The sequence below is a fragment of the Acanthopagrus latus genome, chromosome 1 (genome assembly GCF_904848185.1).
Source record: "Acanthopagrus latus isolate v.2019 chromosome 1, fAcaLat1.1, whole genome shotgun sequence".
Lineage (NCBI taxonomy): Eukaryota > Metazoa > Chordata > Actinopteri > Spariformes > Sparidae > Acanthopagrus > Acanthopagrus latus.
Genome location: NC_051039.1, coordinates 33,482,202 through 33,504,505, shown reverse-complemented (window position 1 = coordinate 33,504,505; position 22,304 = coordinate 33,482,202). Strand labels below are relative to the sequence as shown.

The following is a 22,304-nucleotide window of genomic DNA, read 5'->3' as shown; positions in this document are numbered from 1 at the left end:
TGTTATAGCGCACAGCTTGGGTTAACCATCAGTGTGTGAAAAGGGTCTAAGTTATCCTGGGGACAACTCTAAGCCCACAGCTAAGAAAATGCAGCCAGACAGTCTGAGTCAAGTTATAGTTTGTAGAAATAATGCAAAACTTGTTCTGTGGTGGTGCTTGACAATGTAGTACTACCTAAGGCAGTCTACATGATAAATGACATATGAGAGGTGATGCTGTGGAAAGAATTAACTGTGCTCACCCACAGTATGATCCACATCTATCACTTCATCTAACAATTTGACACTATGTTGAAATAAGATTGGCACAGAATATTTAAAAACATTCAAAAATCATTGTCATTTACGGCTTACTGTGTTCAACTCTCCACTATGGGAATGACGGCAGGGTGTGGGATCAACATTGCTTTATACGTGTGGTGTGTGGAGGCACAAGAATGAGCCAAGCCCTTCACCTAACCAAACTAGACAGACCTGTAATCTCCGTGAGTGCATGAGCGAGACATTTTGGGCCCCACACCACGTCAGGAAGTGAGGGACACTGAATATTAACAATTGGGATGCTAACAAATAGACTGAAAATGTTACAACTACATATCAGGCAACACGCTCGTCAGTGGTGAGCTGTCGTTCCGCTACAGGCGTGTGCTTCTCACAGCCACACTGCGGGGGGCTGCTGTGCTGGAGCTGTGTCAGCAGGAGCAGGTCAGGAAGACGAAGTGTCAAGGAGGGAAAAGGGATCAGAACCGGAAAAGAGAAGTTTTCGGCATCCTGGTGGAATACAGAATCTGTTTTTTCACAGAGTTGCGGCAGTACCACTGCCTGTTGTCAAGTCGGCACCAAAACTAGTATTTTAACTTGGAACGTAAGCAGATAACAAGTCGTCAACGTTAGCTACCCTACCAGCCGGTTAGTCCCTCCTAGGTGCTGTAGCAGCTAACCTAGCTTAGCTGTTGGCTACCCGGCTTCCAAGATGAGGCTGAAAGTAGGATTCATTCTACGGAGTTTGCTTGTCGTTGGGACGTTCCTCGGTCTAGTGGTGCTCTGGTCTTCCCTGTCCCCGAAACCCAGCGATGAAAACCCTTTTGGAAAACGGGTGAGTTGACCACAGCGAACCAGTTAACCCTCAGTGTCCAACAGAGGCAAGTACAGGGAACAGTTATTAGTGCTAGCATATCTCCAACCCCACACGCCATAAATGTATGATACATTTAGCAAGTGTGACTTGACACTGAGGGGGTCGCAGTAGCACATGAGTATCTTCATCAGCAAAATCATCACTCCCAATGTACCTTGGTGCGAGACACGCTTTCATTCAGCTGTTGGGCTAGCTTTACTACATTGGTTGTCATGGAGATTGGTTTCTAGCTAGCCACAAACGCTAGATTAGCTTTCTTGCCACTATATGTTAATGAAATGACCCATTTGGATGTAAGCTACAGTTGTATGGTCCCCCGTTTGTCGACTCATCTGCATTTTTTTTACCGTTTACAATACAATCCTATATCATAAATCGTCATTCCGTGATACATATCCGCATATGTCACCACAGTGGTGCCATGCGTCGCCAAGGCGGAACTGTATTGTAAGATAGCAGGTTACATGAGTTCAGTCAGGATTTTGATAAAGCCCTGTAACGTTCTTTCGTGATTTCATATTGGGACAATTTTTAAATGTTAAGTGATCATCAGCAACTTTCTTGTTGGATCACTGAGACTGTCAGATTAAGTTGCCTCTCGTTTTTGCCACCGAAAACATGTCACAACTAAGATTTACCTAAATATGAATAGCAGCATGATGAAGAACCATTGGTAAAAAGCCTGTTGGTTCATGTTGAGAGTTTTTTCTGAAGAGGTACTTACTCTATTTATAATGGATGTTGTACTTATGTTGAACTTACCGACATCTGGAAATAATAGTCATTAACACTAGCTGCTTTAAACTTGGAAATATATTAAAATCTTATTAAGCCTATTGTATTAAAGATTGTAGCCAAAATGCTTTGCATGGATAAAGAAGATTATCTACTCTATTTACAGATCAGCACATCAGTATTGATGAGAACATGTATGTGATTATATAGAAGAGAGTTAAAGTGTGTGCCTACAAGCTTTCTCTGTCTTCTCCACATGTTCTTGAATGAGTATAATGTCCAACAACAGAATTTATATGATATTATAATTACTGGTGTATTCTCTTGTACCCAATTTTAATTTATTAGTTTGTTGATGTCCTGACTGGATAAACAGTTAATTTGTGTTGTCAGATGTAACTCAGGGTATTTGTGAGCTGGTGGAGGAAACTTTAGGACGAGCAACAGAGCAGGAATCTCTCCCAGAACAGACAGACATTCAGACAAGCAGACATACAACGTATGTACAGAGCAGACCAACAAAGTTTATTTAAGTTGTACAATAAGGACAACACAATTGTTGATACAAGGTAAACATACATGACCAGTCAAAAGTTTGGACACACCCTCTCATTTAATGTTTCTTCTTTATTTTCATGACTATTCACATTGTAGATTCTCACTGAAGGCATCAAAACTATGAATTGGGACCTTCAGTTGTGTTGTGCAAAAGTCAGGTTGGTACAAAGCTGATACCCTATTTTACAACTGTTACAATTAATATTGGCAAGAACCAATCAGCTCTGTAAAGAGAAATGACGGTCCATCATGACTTTAAGAACTGAAGGTCAGTCAGTCTGGAAAATTGCACACTGAATGTGTACCCAACGGCAGTTGCAAAAACTGTCAAGTGCTATGATGAAATTGGCTCACATGAGGATTGCCCCAGGAAAGAAACACCAAGAGTCACCTCTGCTGCTGAGGATAAGTTTATCCGAATCACCAGCCTCAAAAATCGCAAGTTAACAGCACCTCAGATTAGAGCCCAGATTAATGCCACACAGAGTTCTAGTAGCACACATCTCTACATCAACTGTTCAGAGGAGAATGCGTGAATCAGGCCTTTATGGTCTAATAGCTGCTGAAAAACCACTACTAAGGAAACGCAACAAGCAGAAGAGATTTGTTTGGGCAAAGAAACACAAGGAATGGACATTAGACCAGTGGAAATCTGTGCTTGGGTTTGATGAGTCCAAATCAGAGATCTCTGGTTCCACCCGCCGTGTCTTTGTGCCTCTACATGCATGGTTCCCAACGTGAAGCAGGTGTGATGGTGTGGGGCTGCCTTGCTGGTGACACTGTTGGGGATTTATTCGAAATTGGAGGCACACTGAACCAGCATGGCTACCACAGCATTCTGCAGCGGCATGCCATCCCATCTGGTTTGCTTTGGACCATCATTTATCCTTCAACAGGACAATGACCCCAAACACACCTCCAGGCTGTGCAAGGACTATTTGACCAAGAAGGAGAGTGATGGAGTGCTGCACCAGATGACCTGGCCTCCACAGTCACCTGAACCCAGTCCAGATTGTTTGAGATGAGATGGACCGCAGAGTGAAGCCACAAGGGCCAACAAGTGCTCAGCATCTCTGGGAACTCCTTCAAGACTGTTGGAAAACCATTTCAAGTGATGACCTCATGAAGCTCATGGAGAGAAAGCACAAAGCAAAGGGTCGCTATTTCAAAGAATCTAGAATTTAAAACATGGTTTGAGTTATTCGACACTTTTTGGTTTACTACATGATTCCATTCATAATTTTGATACCTTCAGTGAGAATCTACAATGTAAATAGTCATGAAAATAAAGAATAAACATTAAATGCCCCCAGTGATTGTGTCGGGAAGAAGGAGACTCTGTAGCTTTAGTTGTAGTTTTTTTTTTCCAGCTGGGAAAACTGCATCGGATGATTATACTTAGGTGCAGATGCATGTTTGTTGTATTGCCCCTTTTAGTTGCTACTGTTTCACAACAAATGCGGCATGCCAGCTCGTCCAGGTTAAGTGGTTCACCATGGTCATTCAGTTTGAATCCAAAGTTCTCCCACACTGCAGCTGTGGCGTTCAGCTTTGAAACCAATTCCATCTTTGTCTTTATTCCGTCAAATCTCAAATAGCATCAGAGCGCAGGTAGTCAAGTGGTTGGAGCGCACGCCAGAAACGCAGCGGACCCTGCTTCGAATCCGGGCCAGCGGACCTTTGCTGCATGTCACACCCCCTCTCTCCCCCATTTCATAATCCATCCACTGTCTAAATAAAGGTTTGGCTTGCTACTCCTCACGGCGCTCTCATGCTGGACTCCTCCCCACAAAGAAACAGAGAGTGACTGACACGTGAGAGCCATAAGGAAAACAAACAAGCATGCAAATGGAAATTATCAAGCTCATTTTTATTTTTCGTACTAATTGATTTATTTGTTTTATTGTTATTTTCAAAATAACGGATGAATGCATATGCATATAAAAGCACCTCCTGAAGATCCTGTGAAGCTCAGTACACAGAATTGCTAGTTGGTACTACTGGCTTTTTCATTTAATTTTATTCCTGTCAAAGCCATTTCAGTTTTCCTTTGTATATTGATCATCATACTACAGAGTGATTGAATCATTAAAAGACAACATTGAGTTATGTTTTTAGGTTGTGTGAAATTTGGACTCTATTCAGTAAATCAAACAAATACATGAAAGCAAAATAAGCCTTTAGAAGTTCCATAGGTTTGTTCATAATTACAAACCCACAGAACATGACATGCACTCACTCCCTCTGCGGGCTTCTGCTCGTCACAGGCTTGTACCTATCTAATTAATCTTCTCAAATGATACATGCAGCTGCTTTGTGCCAAACCAATTGTGTTGTGGTGTCACACTCACCGTAACTTGACCTTTATTCTTTCTCATTAATTTTCTGACCCCAGCAAATTCAGTCATGGTATTATTCTGAGATGTGATGTTACTTGCTGTAGTTTATCTGTGTAGGACCCTATTAACCTCGGTTTCTAACCCTCCAAACAGGATGACATTTTGTTGCCCAGAGGAGACCTAGCAGATCAGTTTAAGCCTGTGGTGCCATGGCCCCATGTGGAGGGGGTGGAGGTTGACCTTAACTCCATCAGACTCAAACATGGTAAGACACAGTTTCATTTCTTAAACTGAAGGGAAACTGTTATGTAATTCTCCTGAAAACTACTTTTATTGACAGTGCCTGAAGCAGGTGCAGGTGTACAGGTGAAATGCTATTATTATATGTCTTGATACACATAAATGTTTTAATTGTGTGACTTTTAAAAGCAAAATGGGTTGGCAAGCTAGTTATTATATTGGTCACAGTTTTTGGGCAAACCTTTGTTTCTGGTTATCATCTTCAGGAGGTGCCAACAACCCACAGAACCCTGACCAGCAGCCCAACCAGAAGCAGGTGATCCAGAAGCAGTATGTGACATTCAGACCCCACACTCACACCTACAGCAGCCCTGTGCTGAAGAAAAGTATCCTGGGAAACTTCGAGCCAAAGGAACCTGAGCCTCAGGGCGTCCCTGATGGTCCTGGAGAGGGGGCCAAGCCTTTCGTTCTGGGTCCTGAGTACAAAGATGCTGTCCAGGCTTCCATTAAAGAGTTTGGCTTCAACATGGTGGCGAGTGAAATGATCTCACTGGACAGAACCATCAATGATATACGCCATGAGGAGTGAGTTCCTACTGACAAATTCACCTCATTTACTTGATATCAGCCCTAGATTAGGACTATAGGATCACTTTGCCAATTTGCCACTTTATCCTAACTAGTTAACAATGTGCAGTTTTTGAAACTGATGATCTGGTAACACGAAGGTTTTACAAGTCCAGTCTTAAGTCTCCTGAGGTGCTAACAGACTGACTGGGATTGCCCCAATCATATAAAGCACATTTGATATATAGAATTAAAAATATGGATGATTACATCAGTATTTTTGGAACTGGACAGCAGCAACCAATGAAAGAGACTTCCCACAGAGGCTGATGGTGCTGCCAAGCAAAGGTCAATATTGTAGCCCTTGAGGCTAACGTTAGTTAGCATACTGCTATTGACAGAAACTTAAAATCTCAACTCTAGTTCTCACTGAAATATGAAAAACCTCTGTTGACCCTGTCTCCCCATTCATCCAGACTTATTAACCGTCTGCCCTCATTTTTGTGAAGCCAGAGTGCTGAAGTCACGCCCGTACTGCTACACAGAGTGCTGTTCACTGTTTATTCAAAATGTATTAATACTGAACGTGTCGCTAACCAAACTGCACCAAATTTAACATTTCACAAAGCAAGCCTGGATATTAGATTGACTGGGAATAAAGTTATTTCATTAATAACAGATTCGATTAGAGTGAGGAAGAAGAATACATTAATTGTTTTTCAACTCTAATTCATTCATCAAACACAGACAGACACACATACATACTCAGTCACTTGCTCACCTATTGTGCAATATGTGGCACCACACTAGCCCAGTTACCTGATGGATAACTTGTTGTTTAAGCACACACAAAGACACACTGAAGCCACTAGGATGGGATTCCTACACACCCCACTGAACAAACCAACTTCATCTGGTTTGACAAAGACAGAGTAAACAAGATGATCTAACTGGTACTTTGTACACATGTTTTGTACAAGCTGTTTCAAACCTTACAATGCTAAAAGTGAATGATACAAGAAACTATGTCCAAACACACCTTCCACTGTAAAACTAGCAGCCAGATACATATTCATCATCCTTGTGTATTAAGGGTGTGTCCATATCCATGGTGCCTTACAAAATTGTGTGTCTTGTTTCATCATATCGCTAACAGTGTGTTGAAGTTAGTGCACTGACAGATTAGCTTTATGAAGGCAGACAGGTAATCCTATGTGTCAGTAGTCTGTCAATTAGTAGATGTTGAAAAAAGGAAAAGGAAATGTTTTATTAAAACATCGGACAATTATAACAGCTCTAAGAGACACATTTACTTGTGACACAACTTCCACCTCTCATGGCAAGTCTTGAATTAAGTGGTAGTAGTTTATATACAAAGCAAATGTGAAGCAAGTCTTGTTCCATATCTTTATATATTCCATGTTGTTCAGTAATTCAATTATGTAGGTCTGTTGTTGTCACTGACAGCTGGTATCTCCAGTTGGAGAGACAGTCAACCAATTAGAGCTTTGAAGAATAATAGTGGGGATCTTCCTTCATAGCTAGTAGTTTAATTTCCCGCTGTGCTGATGACAAGTAACAACAGAAATATGGAAAGAGAAATGTAAAGAAGTGCGGATGTGATTGATTGTTGTTATGAGTCAACTAACAGCGATGATGATTAGGTAACAATAACACAGCGATTGTAAGCAAAGAATGTCTGTCTGTCCATCTGTTCTTATGTGTGAACTGTTCATCCAGTCAGCTTCACACTCGACAGGTTTGTTGCTGATGACCCAAGTAAGTGCAGTGTTATTGCGCTATTAATACTATTATTTTGACATAAATGTCAACACCTCTCTGTGCAGCAGCGGGGTTATGACATTAGTGCTCTGCAGCCGACTGGGTTTCCACAACATAACTTTCAAATTCTTACCGATTCCACAGATTGTCTTTCCTAACCTTAAATATGCATGCACTAAAAAGTAAATATTAGCACATCAAACACTATTAGGTTATGGCACCAGAGGGAGTAATGCTCTACTTCACATAATGTAAATCAGAAGCAGACATAGACAAAACAAATAGTGTGGTGCAGCAACTTGCTGCAGTTACAAAAGTTTTCTATTCTTCAGCAGGAACTGGATTCAACATTTTACGTTTCTGCCAACTGTAGTATGCTAGCTACTGTTGGCCTTAAGGGCTAGCACGTCAGCTACTCTGGGTTGCCTTTGGCTTCAAAAAACTTTAACTAGACCTCACTGAAGTTCTACTTATATCTGCACAGTGACATCTGGTTACATATTTGCCCTTTTCAAATGGGAACCTGTAACATTTCATAATTAATGTTACTGATGTGCTCTTGGCAAATTGTGCTTCGCCTCTCCAGGTGTAAGTACTGGCATTATGATGAGAATCTGCTGACATCCAGTGTGATTATAGTCTTCCATAATGAAGGCTGGTCCACACTGATGAGAACCATCCACAGTGTCATTAAGAGGACTCCAAGAAGATACCTGGCTGAGATAGTCATGATCGATGACTTCAGCAACAAAGGTGAGCTTGCCTTCCTCCATACTGTGTAGGGGTTAGAAACATTTTTTTAAGAAAGGTTATCTTGAGAACAGTTCAGCATTAATGTAAAAAAATAAGTGATCAGATTTTGGAGGGCTCTTTCTGTAACGGTGTCTGGCTAACTACTGTCACTAATACTCAGTTCTGTCACCATGGTAAAGTCACATTTTTTTGCAAGCTGATAAATACTAATTTATCAGCTCCAGGCATTTTCATGTTGCCATTCTAGTGTTTGAGTCTGTGTACCAAGACAGAAGCTCAGAGTATGGATATGATTTTGCTTGTGATACATAAAGTGTCGAGTTATATTCACATGTATTATTTAACTGTGTTGTTGTCATCTAATAGTCAGACCAAATCTATTCAGGGCTGTCGTTCTTGACTGGAGAAAAAGAGTCATTGCCTCTCTCACTAAATCTGTAGTTTCTCACACTAATAAGAAGTTAGATATATATACTCGTTGATGAAGATGAGTTTAAGAAAGTAGGATAAGGGTGACCTTGTTTAAAGATGACAACTCGACTCATTGTATTAAATCCACATATTGTTAGGTTTGAAACATGTACCTCTGTTGGTGGTTTACAAAGTGAAACATAATGGTGTAACATGTAATGTTCAAAAGCTGTGTGTGTGTGTGTGTGTGTGTGTGTGTGTGTGTGTGTGTGTGTGTGTGTGTGTGTGTGTGTGTGTGTAGTCCATCTAAAGGAGCGTTTGGAGGAATACATCAAACAATGGAACGGTCTTGTTAAAGTCTTCAGAAATGACAAGAGAGAAGGACTGATTCAGGCAAGGAGTATAGGAGCCAAGACAGCCACTAAAGGACAGGTATCATGTGATCTTATTGCTGCTGCTTCACCACCAACCTACAAAGTTTCACATACAGTTTTCTACATCTGGGGCCTCAGCTTGAACCAGATGTGAAACACTATAATCATTATTTAGTAGCCTCAGTCAGACAGACAACATCACATTCTCCTTTAACTCAATTGGGGGACCTTGGGGTTTTTAACCCTAACCCCTAGACCTAACCCTTAAGACATGTAGAACAACCAGAGCCACTACTGCAATAGTTAAGAAAGAATATAGTCATATTTTATATCAAATTAAACAGCAGAAGCTGGGCTACAACATGTAAAAAACATGTTTATATGACCCAAACATAGCCCAAACCCTACTCAAATAAACACCTAAACATCAAACTTTGTGAATCACCCTAACCCTAACCCTAAGGTTAACAGAGGGGAAACACCGACATCACTGTTTATGCGCATTTGTTTTCTAGGTGCTGATCTACCTGGATGCCCATTGTGAAGTTGGAATCAACTGGTATGCACCTCTGATTGCTCCTATTTCAAAAGACAGGTAAATCACACACACCCACATATACACACACAGTCAAGCCTCACAGATCTGATAGTAGCTGTAAATGACTTGAGTTTATAAAGGGTGGCTATCATCCAACGGAGATTGTTTACAGTTTGGTTTGTCAATTTCAATCCATTAACCATCATCATTACTTTTTGTTTTAATTACTTTTTTATACATTTAGTAATTTTGTCATTAGTATGATAGAAATACAGGCAAAATGAATTAGTAGCAGATTACATTTAGATTATTCATGGTACATTTTCTTTATATGATTTATTTGTAATCTGCTACAGTTTTTACACATGACATCATCAGTCTGTATCTGTAATCAAACACCCAAATTCAGTTTGTAATCTTACCTTTATTACAAACTAATGGGTCACTGTGCAGCCCATTAAAGACATGATAATCCCTATGTTACATATAGTCCTGATCAATAAGGGAATTGCAGGATGCTTGTATTTTACAGATGTCTAGTTCCAGATGTTACACTCACAATGTTTGCGACCAGCTAGCTGTGAGTGTATTCCAAGCTTTGTGGGACACCGGGCCTAAATTGACAACCCACCAGTCCTACAAATTGGGAATTATGGGAAAATGTTATTATCATTATTATTATTTTGGTTGTTATCTTCTTTTCAATATTGCTTAGTAAGGTTTTGATGATGGAAGGAGAAAGGTTAGGAGGTGCAGCACGTGAACAAAATGTGCACACCCTAGGTTTGGCTTGTAATTCTTCTTCAAAAACTATTGTGATACTGTTGAATTGTGAGATAAGCGTAACACAGGCCTCATTTTTAATATGTTGTTTTAAATGAGACTTATAATGGGGCAGCTCAAATAAAAATCTCACCAGCAACATCTCTACGTTTCAACCCACACCAGTCCCCCATCAAAAGATACTTGGCATTGGGTCAAATAACTTTGCCAGTGGAAACCCTGTCTATTTTTGTTATGACTACATTAAATCTGCTTTTGCTTGCAGCTCTGAAAACTGAAACATTTTTTTGCTGGCTGAGCAAGAGGTTTAAAGAAAACATCTAGATGGATTTTGTTTGTATGTTCATCAACAGCGATTTAGTACACTGTGGTATGTCTAACCACCTGTGTACCATGCATACAGTGTATTTATGGATGAAAGGGTTAGATCACAAACACAAATAAGCACCACTTGTCAAAACACTCATAAGTGATGTCTCCACTATCAATATACTGATAAAATGTATCAATACCACAGCATTGAGTACTGTATCTGCTGAGAATAATTAAGATATTCATCAGGAATTATCCTGTGATATGACATGCACCTCATTTGCAGTGCATTTACCACCTCCTGCAGTGAGGGTTTTTCAATCCTTCAATAGTGTACCAGCCACAACAAGTCTGCAACAATTCTTAACCTAATACAAAACACAAATGATGTACTGTCAAACATGCCAGAGCTCTATATCCCAGCTGTGAAATTAATCTCTTTTCAACAGGGCATCAAAAGGAATTCACTCGTGTGTAGTGTTTAATTCATCATCACAGCCCAATACAGACAAAAGTGTGTGTGTGTGTGTGTGTGTGTGTGTGTGTGTGTGTGTGTGTGTGTGTGTGTGTGTGTGTGTGTGCGTGTGTGTGTGTATGTGTGTGTAGGACAGTGTGTACAGTGCCTCTGATAGATTATATAGATGGTAATGAGTACAGTATGGAGCCTCAGCAGGGTGGAGATGAGGACGGTCTGGCTAGAGGAGCATGGGATTGGAGCTTGCTCTGGAAGAGAGTACCACTTAGCGAGAGAGAGAAGGCCAAGAGAAAACATACCACCCAGCCCTACCGGTACACACACACACACACACACACACAGCAGTCAGCATGCTAACAATCATCCCTTTTCTGTTTGTGTCTCCATCTCCCATCCCTTCATCCCACCTGTCCTGTCCTCCGCTCTGTCTCGCTCTGTCTCAAACACCCCACCCCATGTTTTTGTGTTTTCACTGGCATTGCCATCCGTATTTGCCTATTGTTTTTCCTGCATGTACACCATCCCTACAAATCTTCCCCCCATGTATCTTGTTGCATGGTCCCACCCCTACTCTGTCAGAACGGTGTGCACGGTGCCTCTTATCGACTCCATCCACGGCCAGAAGTTCACCATTGAGCCCCAGGGTGGAGGAGACCAGGACGGCTTTGCTAGAGGAGCCTGGGATTGGAGCATGCTCTGGAAGAGAGTTCCTTTGGGAGACAGAGAAAAGAGACAAAGAAAATCTCGGACTGAGCCATATAGGTACAGAAAACCAGATGTCTAATGACTAGTCTGGACAGTGTCAGCACCAAAAAAAAAAAGCATGTCCCTACTGACTGTGGTAGACTTTAATGATATCAATACAATACCTCAACTAATTTAAGGAAATGCTAAAAATAAACCGTGGCAGCAATAGAATTACTGATAGATGTTCCCAATTAAACTATTAAATATTATTCAATTTTATTGGGATGTCCCGATCTGATCTGCAGGAACAAGATTGGGGCCAATATGGGCATTTTTCCACTGATCAGGATCGGCAATTTTGAAGGTGGACCCAAGCCTGTTTTTTTTTTTTTTTTTTTTACGTCAGAGCACAGTTTGTGGAAGAACTCAGACACACGCTTGCGTTACTCAGGCAACAGTCTGCAGTGTGGAAATAACTTCAGTTAGAAAGTAAAAGCAGTCCAACAGTGACATGCAACATCTGCAATATGACCGTTTCCCGAGCTGCATTTAAATTTGTTTTTAATACTCATTTGTTACGATAAGATATTTCAGAGAAGGTCATTAAATTAATCACTCTGGATAACCAGCTCATCTTTGTGGTAGAGGATCAGGGTTTTCTTCGTCATCTAGAGTTTTTGAATCCCTGGTATGCCCTACCATCTCGGTATCACATTACATTGATTCCACTTTCGAGTATGCGCACTACTTTCATGGGTCTCATAGCAGACCATGTAAAACGGGCAATCGGGGAGATCCTGAACGGGTGTGAAATAGACAAGCAACGCCTCCACGTCATTTTACGTGACAACGTAAGGATATGAAAAATAGCAGTGGATGATATGAAGGTACCAAGCGTGGCCAAGCGCTGGCTGTACTCGTGGGTCTGCTGTCACAGTGCAGCATCACAGACTCACTTGCTAACATAAGGAAGGTGGTAGGCCAGTATTGCAGTAGCATATGCAGAATAAGAAAGAGCAATATGAAAGTCTTTACTTTGTTTCAGCAAAATAAAAATCCTATTAAGGAACAGCTTGAACCCTCTTAATGCAGCTATATTATCCAGGAAAATATTAGGACTGTGTATGAGCATTTACTAAATATTAAAGGACTTAGATCAGGATCGGGGTTAAAAAAAAAAACATGATTGGGACATCCTTTGTTCCTAGAATATCTTAATTAATGTTGCTCTAGGAATCATTTTAACTTACAAAAAGTGACAAAGTTTTCATCAGAACAAACAGTAACCACTGCTTTTAAATGGGATATAAAACCTAGTCCCTTGGGTGAGAGTCCTGTATTTGACCCGTACAGCCACAACAGCTTGGGTGAAATACACCAAGGGACTGGGTTTTATATGCCATTTGAAAGAAATTGTTACTGTTTTTACAGTAAATGCACTCAGCATTTCTCCTATTTCAGTTGTCAGTTTATTGAGGCTTATGCAACAAAAATACTTTGTTAGGTTTAGGCAGCAAAATACCTGGTTAGGTTTGTGAAACCATAGATCATTTTACAGTGTTAACCATGTGCTACAAATGATAACTTCTCCCATGTGCATATGTTTCTGTTCTATTTTTGGTGTCGCAAAGCTATGACAGTACAAAAATGTGACTGGTCAGTGGTCAGTTGCTATGACAGCCCTGGAGCAACATTTATCATGACATTGCAGGAAAAACACCAGCACGGCGTATGGGTACAATCAGTTGGTCTTTAATACCAACTCCTATTATATTGACATTTGGGAAATTTCACATACATAAATCGTCTAACCCTTGCTGCATAACACACCTAACCAACTAAACCAACTAAATGTAATGGTTACTACTGTCCTGTCCACTGACTGCCTCTGTGCTTTAACGTTTCTTCTATTTGGAATTAATATTTGTTTTGTGGTCCCAGTTTGTTTCATTTAGCATGATTTATGGGTGCTGATTTTAGTCTGACTTTCTGATGTTTTCAGTTGACACTATAAAAGGCAATTTGGTTAATCATTTCTAGCGTTTCTGTTAGCCTGCTTGAACCACAGTGAGTTGCTCTATGGCAACTTAAAAGCCTCCTGAGAGAAATGAAGGGTCCTACTCCAAAAGCTGTGAGAGTAGCTGGTTTGTGTTGGGACATTTTCACAGGTCTACAGGGGTGCTTCTGGTCTGAATCGGGTTCGGAACAGGGCTCCCTCATCCCCACCACCCCCCAATTACTTTCTCATTCATCATGTCTCCCTGTCAGTATTTCTTTCCCTGCGTTACTTTCACTAATTTCTCATCATGCTTGGACTTTATTTCGCTGTCAGTCTGATCTCATGTGCTTCGTGTTGTCATTGTTGTTATTAATACAGTAACCAACTGACTGAATGCTTTATGTAAAGGCAATGCCAGTGTTTAGGCAGAAACAACTGTTATATATCTGATTTTATGAACAAGTTTGGAATAGATGAGGAGATTATTGACATTTACAGATCCCAGGAAAACAGAGTAACCTTTAATGTGAAGAATGATGTTGAGCTACACAGTGATGCACATGTTTTAGTGTGTGTCTTTTATGTATGTTTCTGGATGTGGATGTATGTGTCTGTCTTTATACGTGTAGGTCTCCAGCCATGGCAGGCGGTCTCTTTGCCATAGAGAGAGACTTCTTCTTTGAGCTTGGTCTGTATGACCCTGGACTGCAGATATGGGGAGGAGAGAATTTTGAAATATCATACAAGGTAAGCAAGGAGTAGTCCAGTTTGTACACTGTGAGACTGAATGATGCCACTCACTGGTTAATCATGCATGTACATTTCTGTGTGTTTATATAGATCTGGCAGTGTGGTGGCCAGCTGCTCTTTGTACCATGTTCTCGTGTTGGCCATATCTACAGACTTCAAGGATGGCAAGGCAACCCTCCACCTGCACATGTTGGATCATCACCCACTCTTAAGGTAGAGTAGCTCACGATTATGACTCTGAGTGTGACTAAAACACTGTGTGTAAGCGTTGTTCTGTCTGTCCAGTTATTCTATGGAGTGAGCATATTCACAGGCAGTGTCTGAAATTCACTTTTTGACTCGCCAGCCAAGTTTACTGGTAGATGAATAAATGTCACTGGTTAAGCATATCAGAATCAGAATTACTTTAATTTGTCCCGCAAACAGGGACATTTCTTCACCACAGCAGACAAAGGACAGTGGTATTGTAATAAACAATAATAATATTAAAAGAGTAAGCAATACAATAAAAAAGTAAGAAATAGTCTCATATACATAGTAGATTAATAATGTTTTACACTGTTAACAGTGTAATTGTAAGCAGTATGGCAGTGTGTTGTTGAATAATAATAAATATGGGTATATGAAATTGTTCAGTTAGTGCAAAAAACCCTATTTGGAGCAGTGCTGGTTTTACAGTCTGACAGCAACAGGAAGGTCGATACCTCTCCTTCACACACTTGGGGTGTATCAATCTGTTGCTGAAGGAGCTGCCCAGTGCTGTGACAGTGACCTGCAGGGGGTGGGACTCCTTCACAAGCAGTGCTTCCAGTCTTCTCCATGTGAGATAGTGATCTGTCCAGGAGGAAGGTGATGGCGTCGTCCACTCTGAGGCCGGGTTGATAGGCAAACTGGAGTGGGTCCATAAATGGACCCACCAAAGGGCGGAGATGGACAAGGGCCAGCCGCTCCAGGGTACAAAAAGATTATGAAAGAGGAAAATACAAAGCTCAAAGGTGAGCGAGAGCTGTTGTAACAGGCTGGCTATCTTTGTCGCCATGTTTTTTTCTGGCCAAAATAAAGAATGCTTTGTTTGTCGGATAGGTATGTTAATTTCAGTACATTTCATTCAGATACGTATGAGTAAGGAATAATAATGGATACAACCTTTAAAAAAAGGCCAGAGTAAAATTTGAAGCAAAATTATTTTCAGACAATAAATAAATTTAACAATAAATAAATCAACAATAAATGTATAAATGTTGCTCTGATTGGAATGTTACAGTTCTCTATTGAGACTGCCGTAAAATCACACTCTAAGTGAACATGGTGATCAGCCCAAATATTGAATTAATGCATTCCATCTCTCAGCTTACTTTGCATCTTGATATTTCTGTATCACCCCCCGTGGCTCTAGTTGAAAAGTGTGTGCATGGTGTGAAGCCAGATAGAGGTGTGCACACATTTTTACATAAATAGCAGTTAGTGTGTGGATAACTATATATATGGGTTGAGTGTGTATGCATCATCTGGTGTGCAGTTTTAGAGCCACTGCAGCACCAGTTAGGTGTACTGTATTATCTTACATGTAGTCCCTACCTCTCAATGCTTTTTATATTTATAATTATCATGATGCAGCTCCAAATGCAAAAAATGTTTGTCATGTTGTTGTTTGTGTCTGTGTGTGTAGAACTATGTTCGTGTGGTGGAGGTATGGTGGGATGACTATAAGGACTACTTCTACGCCAGTCGTCCTGAAACTCTCACTCTAGCCTATGGAGACATCAGTGAGCTGAGACGTTTCAGGTATAACATACTGTACATACTACAAATGTACACTTTATTATTATTTTGGGTAGATATTTGGACTTTTAATCCTTTGTCATACCTGATCACAATGTCACTGACATTTTCATTTTACTACTACATTTACCCACCTAAAGGCACCTGTAAACTGCCTCAGAATCAGCAAAAATCTTAACATCACAATATCACACTCGAAAAAAGGTCCACAGACAGCTGATTTGGAGCTTCAGCAACAAAAACTTGTCTGTGTCCATATTCTGAGAGTATCATAAAGTTAGGAGCATATCTTGACAATATGAGGGCTGCCACGACCTACATCTACAAACCCACCAATCAGAATATTGCATGAAATAATACCAAACATAAATAAAGATGTACGTGCTGTTCGGTCATTAGCATTTTAGCCATATTCAAAACATGAGTGGTGGAGATAGATGATGCATGTTGACGATGTGTCTCTGCCTACACTTATATTTACTCTGTAGTTCACCACATAATCATTGCACAACCTGACATGCCTCGAAATTGATTTCATACAGTTTGACTCTAAAACTTTATTAGAGCCATCTTGCTCATTGTGATATTGAATGAACTTTGAAGAACTTGTAAGTGTTGCATAACACAGTGAGTAAGACAAATGTCTGCAATGACGTTAATAACGTTAATGCAGTTCCTTCACTTATTTTTAGAAATGATTCTGAAGTCATGTATTATTAGCTCAAAATAAAACTAAGTTTGCTGGTTTTGCTGCTTGTTGGCTTAACGTTTTGTCAGGGAGGAACATCGATGCAAGAGCTTCAAGTGGTTCATGGAGGAAATAGCCTATGACATTCCAATGCATTACCCTCTGCCTCCTAAAAATGTGGAATGGGGAGAGGTAGGTAGACACACACACACACACACACACACACACACACACACACACATACACACACACACACACACACACACACACACACAGGGCATGTTGCATAACTGTTTCTTTCATTGTTGTTAGATGAGTCGTGTGTGTATCCTGTCTATGTGTAGATTCGGGGCTTTGAGACAAGTTACTGTATCGACAGTATGGGACACACCAATGGAGGCAATGTGGAAATAGGACCTTGCCACAGGATGGGTGGTAACCAGGTAATTATACAATGGAGCTTCTGCAACAACAACGGTTCTGGTTCACGCTCCTGATTTTGCATTCTGACCAAAAGCCTGTTGGTTCTCAGCTGGAACCAAGCAGCTTTAGCTTGACCTGAAGTGTCATCTGAAATGGAAAGTAATATCCTTGATAGAATGGTTCTGCTCAAAACTGGTGGAAGAGTGGGCTAGTTCACTAGTCCATGGTTCCAAGAATCTTAATCCGAGCTGGTTTAAGAAGCTAATTAGAGAGGTGTTATCAGTGTCTCATTTGATGTGATGCTTTATCTTCTGTAGCTCTGTTCAGTTCAGATGAAGATGATCTTGATGGGGTTAGGTTCAGTCTTTAGTGTGTAGGGCAGAGTATAGTAAATATATATGCACCCTGCCTGAAGTCCGTTCTTGTTCTACCCTTGTCTTAATTTACCATGTTAATCAGAAATGAACTTTCCTTCCTTGCTTAAATACGTCAAATTGTTGTACGTATTGTAAGACTCGCATTTTGTTTTTGTCTGACAGGTTATTTTCTTCTTCTCTCAGGTCAAAGTGTGCATAGCTGTCTAGTGTCTACCACCTAGTCTTTTGGGTTTACTTGTTACTACCTCTAAGAATCACCACAGTTGCAGCACCTTATTTATCCTACAGATTGCAGCATTTCAAGCATCATGTCAATGAAGAAATGATTTAGCAGAACCGCAACAGAAAAAAAATTGTTTTGCTTAATTCATAGAAAAAAGCAGCAACCAACTCTGAGGCTGTGTCCGAGTTACTCTGTAATTGTTTTATGGTACACTACATTCACTAGTGGTTACCAGTTAGCTGTTAGAGTTAACATCATATCTGATATGCTATGATGATTATGATAGGAATGTTCCATCTGTGTGACCAATCACACCATGACCAATAATTATTCATGGATCAATGTCATGTGTCTAAAGCTTAAAACTGATTTTTTCATTTTTTATTTTTTTTTTGAAAGATCACCATAGTAATGTTATGTTTCCATGCACTGGACAACATGTCACAGTGTTTTAAGGCAAACTTCCACTTGCAAAGAAGACCAACACAGACCGATTACCATTCTGAGCTGAAGGTCAATTCGTGATGTGCAATATTTGAATGTGAAGGCAGAGATTGTTCAAAGTAACTGATGTAATGTTAATAAAACAGAGGTTTTTATCTCTCTTTGTGGATGTCAGCCTCTGCAAATGAATGTACTTATATATGGAGTGTGTGTGTGTGTGTGTGTGTGTGTGTGTGTGTGTGTGTGTGTGTGTGTGTAGTTGTTCCGCATCAATGAAGCCAACCAGCTGATGCAGTACGACCAGTGCTTGACCAGAGGAAGTGATAATTCAGCTGTCATCGTCACACACTGTGATCAGAATCAGCACACTGAGTGGAAGTACTTCAAGGTGAGACAAACGCGCGAACACACTCACACACATTATTGATCAAAACAACCAATCTCTTCTTTACTTGTATTTGCCTGTGCTCTGTTCATCAGCACAAATCCAGAATAAATCCAATGCCCTGTTTCTCTCTCTCTCTATGTAGGATCTACATCGGTTCACTCATGTCCCAACAGGTAAATGAATACATAATTTTTGCATGGAAAACTGTCGCTGACAGTCATCATGTTTCCAGTAGAGGAAAAATCAGGAAGTCTTCTTCTTCTGATGAATTTTTTCAAATAACTAAAGTAGTCTGCACACAGTCTGAAAACTACCATTCACTGACTGTCACACTCTACTAATGTGGTCTGTAGTACTGTAGTTTGAACAGCTAGAGGGGAAAAACTGGGGAAACAAGTATCTTTAGCCTGTGTGTAACTTTTCAAACCAGAGCTCCTGTCATCAAATTGGATGTGTATCCATGTCAGTGACAGCTGATTAGCAAAAAGTGCAGCAAAAGAATGTCAAAGATACAGGCGGCTGTGACTCAGAAGACATGTTATCTAAAGGTCACTGGTTCAGTTCCCCTGGTCTGCATGTCAAAGTGTCCTTGGGCAAGTTACTAAACCCCAAACTGCTCCTGATGTGCTGGTCGGTACCTTGCATGGCAGCAACCGCCATCAGTGTATGAATGTATGAATTACTTCAAGATGCTTTGAACAAAAGCGTCTGCTAAATGTAGATGTAAATACTGAGTGGTGTACAGTTCGCTGTTGTATTTGGTGTAAATATGTGCATGCTTTTGTCTGTTTGATATAATATGGTAAGACCACAATGGTACTGATGGACACATTGTGCAGTTGTTTAAATTAGATGAGCTCCAATATCAAAAATAGATCTATATTGGAGGCCACCTCCTGCTTGATAAAGTTCTCCTCCAGGGATCTGTAAGGAAGGAGATGTAATTTAAATGAAATATTCCTTTACCAAATACTTCTATTGATATTCATCTGTGTTCTCCTAACAGGGAAATGTCTGGACCGCTCCGACCTGCTGCACAAAGTGTTCATATCAGACTGTGATACCAGTAAAACCACTCAGAAATGGGAGATGAACAACATAGTGGCTGTATGAAGACCGCAGGGAGCTTGGAGAAGAACATGGTGACTGTATGAGAACACACTGACTAACATATGCCAAGAAACACATCCATGCTGTAAGTTTACAGATATCTCAAGCTGATACTGTCCTTTTAAAGAAAACATGTTTTCAATATGAGCTAGTCAGTGTCAGTTCACCTCCGACATAATGAAGCCAGAATGATCTAATAAAAAGATGATAAGTATCAGCAGTTAACAGTTTCAACCCCAAACCGTTCAGTGTCGGTATTTGGTAGCTTTTTGTCAATCTCTGGTCCATATGCTCATGCATTATACTAACACATACACCCCGGATGGTAAAAGAAGAATTGTGGCGGCTGAAGCAACTAGTCCTCAGAATGACCTGACATGCACTGAACTGGAAACATGTTGGGCTCTGTCTCTGTATTTCATTGTGTTTATACATCTCTCTCTCTCTCTCTCTCTCTCTCTCTCTCTCTCTCTCTCTCTCTCTCTCTCTCTCTGTCTTTCTCTCTCTCTTCTTTTGGTCTCTCAGGTCTTTTCTGAACCACTACAATGATTTATAAAATTAATCACTTAAATTCAAACTATTGAACAGTCATGCACTCATTAGACATTTTCAATCAACTATTTGCCAAACTGATTAACTCACTCACCAAAGAGTCCTTTTTATTGGTGGTGGATTCAATCACATCATCAGTAAGTTTAAACAGGTACAGTGTTGGTACATACACTGGCCGGCATAATGTTTGCTTCTGTCTGTGGGTCAGATTCAGGCTAAAATAGTCAAAAAAAAATCATTTGTTAGATGTATTAAAGGAAGAACACTTGGCATGTAAAACTGTCTGCATGTCAGTCTGCCATCTGCTTCTTATAGAGCCATCAGGCAAATGGTACAAACAAAAAGGTGACCAAAGTGATAAAGGCTGTCCCTACATCCCAGAGAGGTATGAATAAAGCTCCTACAGGCACATGCTGAACAATTTACCAAGGACACATTTTATTATATTTGTTTTTTCTTCACATTTTCAATCCAGAGTCTGTAAAGGGAATTTAATAACTATAATTAAAGTGCCACTTTTAGCTTGGAGCTAACACAGTGATCAAACAGGCTGAATTTGGTTGCTGAATAAGCAGAATTTAATCACCACACTGTATCAAAAGCCTGACCAGGAAAAAAAAACATGAAAATTACAATGCCAGCAATGCTTGTGTCTTCCTGCATCAAACTTCATACAGCGTTAGTTTGTCATTCTGAGAAGGTCATGACTGACCGTGTCATGCCCTCCCACAAAACATTTTAAAATGGACAGCATGGATAAAAGTAACTATATTTTCTGAACTTTGATTGTTTTCTGATTACTTCTGTTGTCTTCAACTGACCTGAATCCATCTTCATCAACTTCTTCAAACACTTAGTTACTTTACAGTTACTTAAACATGTTGAGAAAGCAAATCTGTGACAACAGTGATCTGCCTGCCTTACTGACAGTCTTGATGAGTATTTCAGTATCTGACCAGTTGACTGTGAATTAGTAACTGCTTGTCTGAAAAGGGGGAGGGATTAAAAAATATACTGGATCATTTGGGTGGAGAATGACACCAGCGAGAAAAAATGATTTATTTTTGGGAAACAACAGAAGAAAATGTGATGGCTCTTTGGTTTGTTTTTTTTTAAGGGAAAGGGTTTGGTGTATGGGTAATCATGTATGCAATGTTTTGTACAATGTAAATATATTTCTTTGTAAAGATGATCATGATGCATTTTGTGAAGGGCCTTGAATGATACTGTAAATATCTAACTTATAGCAGAATTTTAATATGGGCTGAACAGTGGGTGATGGAGCAAATAAAACACCTGATTTTATCACTACCATTGTGTTTTCTTTTGTTAGTGAGAATTCAGAGCAAGTTACTGCACCTTGAGATGGTACTGGAGTGGGGTCATGCATACTATCACACCACAGTGTCCCAGTTCGGTTTGACTGTTTTAAGTCTCTAGCAAAAACAGTTGTGAAGTAACTTAATGATAATTTCTATATTTTTATATATATTTAATGTGTGTGTGTATGTATGTGTGTGTGTATATATATATATATATATATATATTTATATTTATATATATGTATATATGTATATATGTATATATATATATATATATATATATATATATATATATATATATATATATATATATATACACACGTATATGTATATATATACACGTATATGTATATATATACACGTATATGTAGATAGATAGATAGATAGATAGATAGATAGATAGATAGATAGATAGATAGATAGATAGATAGATATAGATATAGAGATAGATAGATCAACTATGCAACTGATTAATCCATTGTTGTGACTACTGAGGTCAGGCACACCTGGATTAATTAGTTGAATTTAGCTTTCTTGTACACCTGTCTTAAAAT

General features: G+C 39.8%; 1 protein-coding gene across 3 annotated transcripts; it reads left to right on the top strand.

Moving 5' to 3' along the window:
* Nucleotides 1-473: 473 nt before the first annotated feature.
* On the top strand, nucleotides 474-21,739 carry galnt7 (UDP-N-acetyl-alpha-D-galactosamine: polypeptide N-acetylgalactosaminyltransferase 7). 3 transcript variants are annotated; one of them, XM_037103182.1, is made up of 16 exons: nucleotides 474-1,096; nucleotides 4,924-5,035; nucleotides 5,277-5,595; nucleotides 7,946-8,112; nucleotides 8,825-8,955; nucleotides 9,413-9,492; nucleotides 11,137-11,319; nucleotides 11,585-11,767; nucleotides 14,321-14,438; nucleotides 14,532-14,654; nucleotides 16,111-16,226; nucleotides 17,001-17,103; nucleotides 17,256-17,354; nucleotides 18,638-18,766; nucleotides 18,909-18,939; nucleotides 19,773-21,739. In XM_037103182.1, exons 1-16 carry the CDS (start codon nucleotides 974-976, stop codon nucleotides 19,877-19,879), a joined length of 2,124 nt encoding a protein of 707 aa, XP_036959077.1. In that variant the 5' UTR covers nucleotides 474-973; the 3' UTR covers nucleotides 19,880-21,739. The 3 variants fall into 3 exon arrangements, with proteins under 3 accessions (XP_036959077.1, XP_036959090.1, XP_036959081.1); XM_037103195.1 differs by lacking the exon at nucleotides 11,137-11,319 and having other exon boundaries at nucleotides 475-1,096; XM_037103186.1 differs by lacking the exon at nucleotides 11,585-11,767 and having other exon boundaries at nucleotides 475-1,096.
* The last annotated feature ends 565 nt before the right edge of the window (nucleotides 21,740-22,304 follow it).

Coding starts and splice junctions, on each gene's coding strand:
- galnt7 (XM_037103182.1), top strand. CDS start 974: ATGAGGCTGAAAGTAGGATTCATTCTACGGAGTTTGCTTGTCGTTGGG. Junction 9,493..11,136: donor GCTCCTATTTCAAAAGACAG/GTAAATCACACA, acceptor ATGTGTGTGTAG/GACAGTGTGTACAGTGCCTC. Junction 17,104..17,255: donor AAAATGTGGAATGGGGAGAG/GTAGGTAGACAC, acceptor GTCTATGTGTAG/ATTCGGGGCTTTGAGACAAG.